This window comes from Gavialis gangeticus, unplaced genomic scaffold, assembly GCF_001723915.1.
Source record: "Gavialis gangeticus isolate Ggan-Ray unplaced genomic scaffold, GavGan_comp1, whole genome shotgun sequence".
In the NCBI taxonomy this organism is placed as follows: domain Eukaryota; kingdom Metazoa; phylum Chordata; order Crocodylia; family Gavialidae; genus Gavialis; species Gavialis gangeticus.
The window spans coordinates 24640684-24642901 of record NW_017729033.1 but is presented as its reverse complement, the minus strand read 5'-3'; the positions used below and the strand labels follow the sequence as shown (position 1 = coordinate 24642901).

The following is a 2218-nucleotide window of genomic DNA, read 5'->3' as shown; positions in this document are numbered from 1 at the left end:
TTTCAAAAGTCGGGCTCCTGCTGGGTGCTGAGATCTTCTAAGTCTCTGTATATCTGTCTTTATATGATTACTGCTAACACATACATGTATATGTGTGTACATTAACATTTGGAAAATATGAATGCAGCTTGAGAAAGAATTAAGTTATCCAGTTTGTTTTTCTTTTTTTTTTCAGCTGATGACGGTGACTATTGGAGACTCCTCCCTCCAGGAACATACATAATCAGTGCCCATGCTATTGGATACAGCAAGGTGATAAAAAAGGTCACTCTGCCTGTCAAGATGAAAAGGGCAGGGCGGGTAGATTTTGTCCTACGACCTTCAGAAATTTGGCCAAATACATTTCTCCGTAGGCCCATGGAAGCCATGCGTGATCAATATGACCCCCTGGAACATTTTGATCCTCATGCCCAACATGCACAGCCGGGGCAAAGAGATGAAAGAGGAGACCTTACACGGAATAGAGACAGGCCTTGGTGGTGGTCTTATTTCAGTTCTCTAGATCAGCATAAACCTCTGTGGTTGCTTAAACGTAATTAAGTCATAATATTATTCCCTCACCTTCTTATGTTACTATTCCATCAAAGCCGTTCTGCCTTGTTTGCTAATGGCAATATTTAAATCTGTTTAATTTGAAAATATAATGTTAATTCAACCTCACTTTCTGTATTTTTTTTATTCCTTCTTCACACAAATGCCTATATTCAAGCATTTTTATATATTAAATAATTAGCATGCATTTGTTCAAAGGCTAGGTTCCATGCAGTTTTTTCAGAGTAATGTGCTGTCCTTATGCCCATGAAATTAATCATCAAATTCATTATTTATTAGGTTCTAAAGTACCTGCAGGAATACATTTTCATACATGTCTTAACACATTCATTATTGCAACTGAAAACGCCCTTTCGGAAAAGGCTTTTTTTCTTTATACATTATTTCGGCATATTAAGCTTAGTACATTAAGTCTTCCAATGTAGCTTTCAGTGATTAATGGGGAAAATAAACCCTTCAATTGATATCAGTATTAATTTGTAAAATAACTCTCAGAAATGTGAAATATGGAAAGAAGAATTCTGCCTTTGAATCAGCAAAAAGGTAGCAGGATGAGTGGCTTAGGAAAAATCTTTTAATAAGGAACCATTGGGTATCTATACACATGCTCTGGGGATGGCAGGGGGGCAGGGGGCGAGGCTGTAATTAGAGTGGCTCCAAGAGCTGCTCTTATTAAAGTGCCTGGAAAGTCTCATGTATCAGCATCCCTGCGCTTCAAAATGGTGGTGTGGGTGCTTTATCTAAAGCTCATTTGGCAAGGTGTAGATAAAACACCCCCACTGCCATTTTGAAGCATGGGGATTCTGGTACATGAGACACGAGCCTAGCTGAAGCACGGTAATTACCACACTCCAGCAGACTTGATTAACCGAGCCTATTTCAATGTGCTGTAATTACAGCATATCAAAGCAGCCTCTGCGCTTGTGTATAGGCACCTTTTGAAGTAAAATTTTCCCAAATTCTATTTGAAAATCCAGAACTTGATTTCTCTGTGCCTACAACTCACAAGGACCTGTACAGTATTTAAAAAAAATATAATAATAATAGTTTAAAAAGTGATAGTGGCCAGATTGTGATAGGCTTCCTTAGATTGAATAGTGCCCAGTATTAGCAGTAGTCCCATTGAAATCAATGAGAATGCTTGGAAAGTACAGTATTCGTCCACTGACCCTTATCAAATTGAATTGCTAAAATATGCTTGTACTGTACTTCTGAAATGTGTAGGAAGAAAAACCTGAAAGAAAACTAATTTATGGGGAATTTAGATTCAGAAGTGGCATGCCATAATGGGGGGTAAGTTAGTAGTATGCCATTTAAAGCAAGCAAGCAAGCAAGCAGAATCTATTTCCAAGCTAAAAATACTCCATTGCTCTCAGAAGCTGAGAAAAGGCTTATAAACCATTAGTGTCAGCTGTGAACTATAAAAAGTGTTTTCAAAAGCAACCATCTTGAAGTCAGAACACTGCCCTAACTGCTTAGTATTAGCTGTGTATTTTCTCTCTGGCAGCCTCACTCCTTTATAAAGATACTATTTTAAAATAGATTCCCCAGCTTTGGCTATAATGCTAATAATTGTGCTTTTTATTATAATGGGTTTGTGGTTTCAGGAAATCAAAGAAATAAAAAAGCTACTCCTACTCTACTATAAATCCACATAGTGCATCCC

The 2218-nt window shown here is 37.6% G+C and overlaps 1 protein-coding gene across 1 annotated transcript in view; it reads left to right on the top strand.

Annotated features, from left to right (window-relative positions):
* The window catches only part of CPZ (carboxypeptidase Z), a 123557-nt gene extending 122897 nt beyond the window's left edge, over positions 1–660 (top strand). The window contains exon 11 of the mRNA XM_019526408.1: positions 176–660. Coding sequence (XP_019381953.1) covers positions 176–540 — 365 coding nt within the window. The 3' untranslated portion in view covers positions 541–660. The remainder of the gene's footprint in view (positions 1–175) is intronic.
* Positions 661–2218: the final 1558 nt, after the last annotated feature.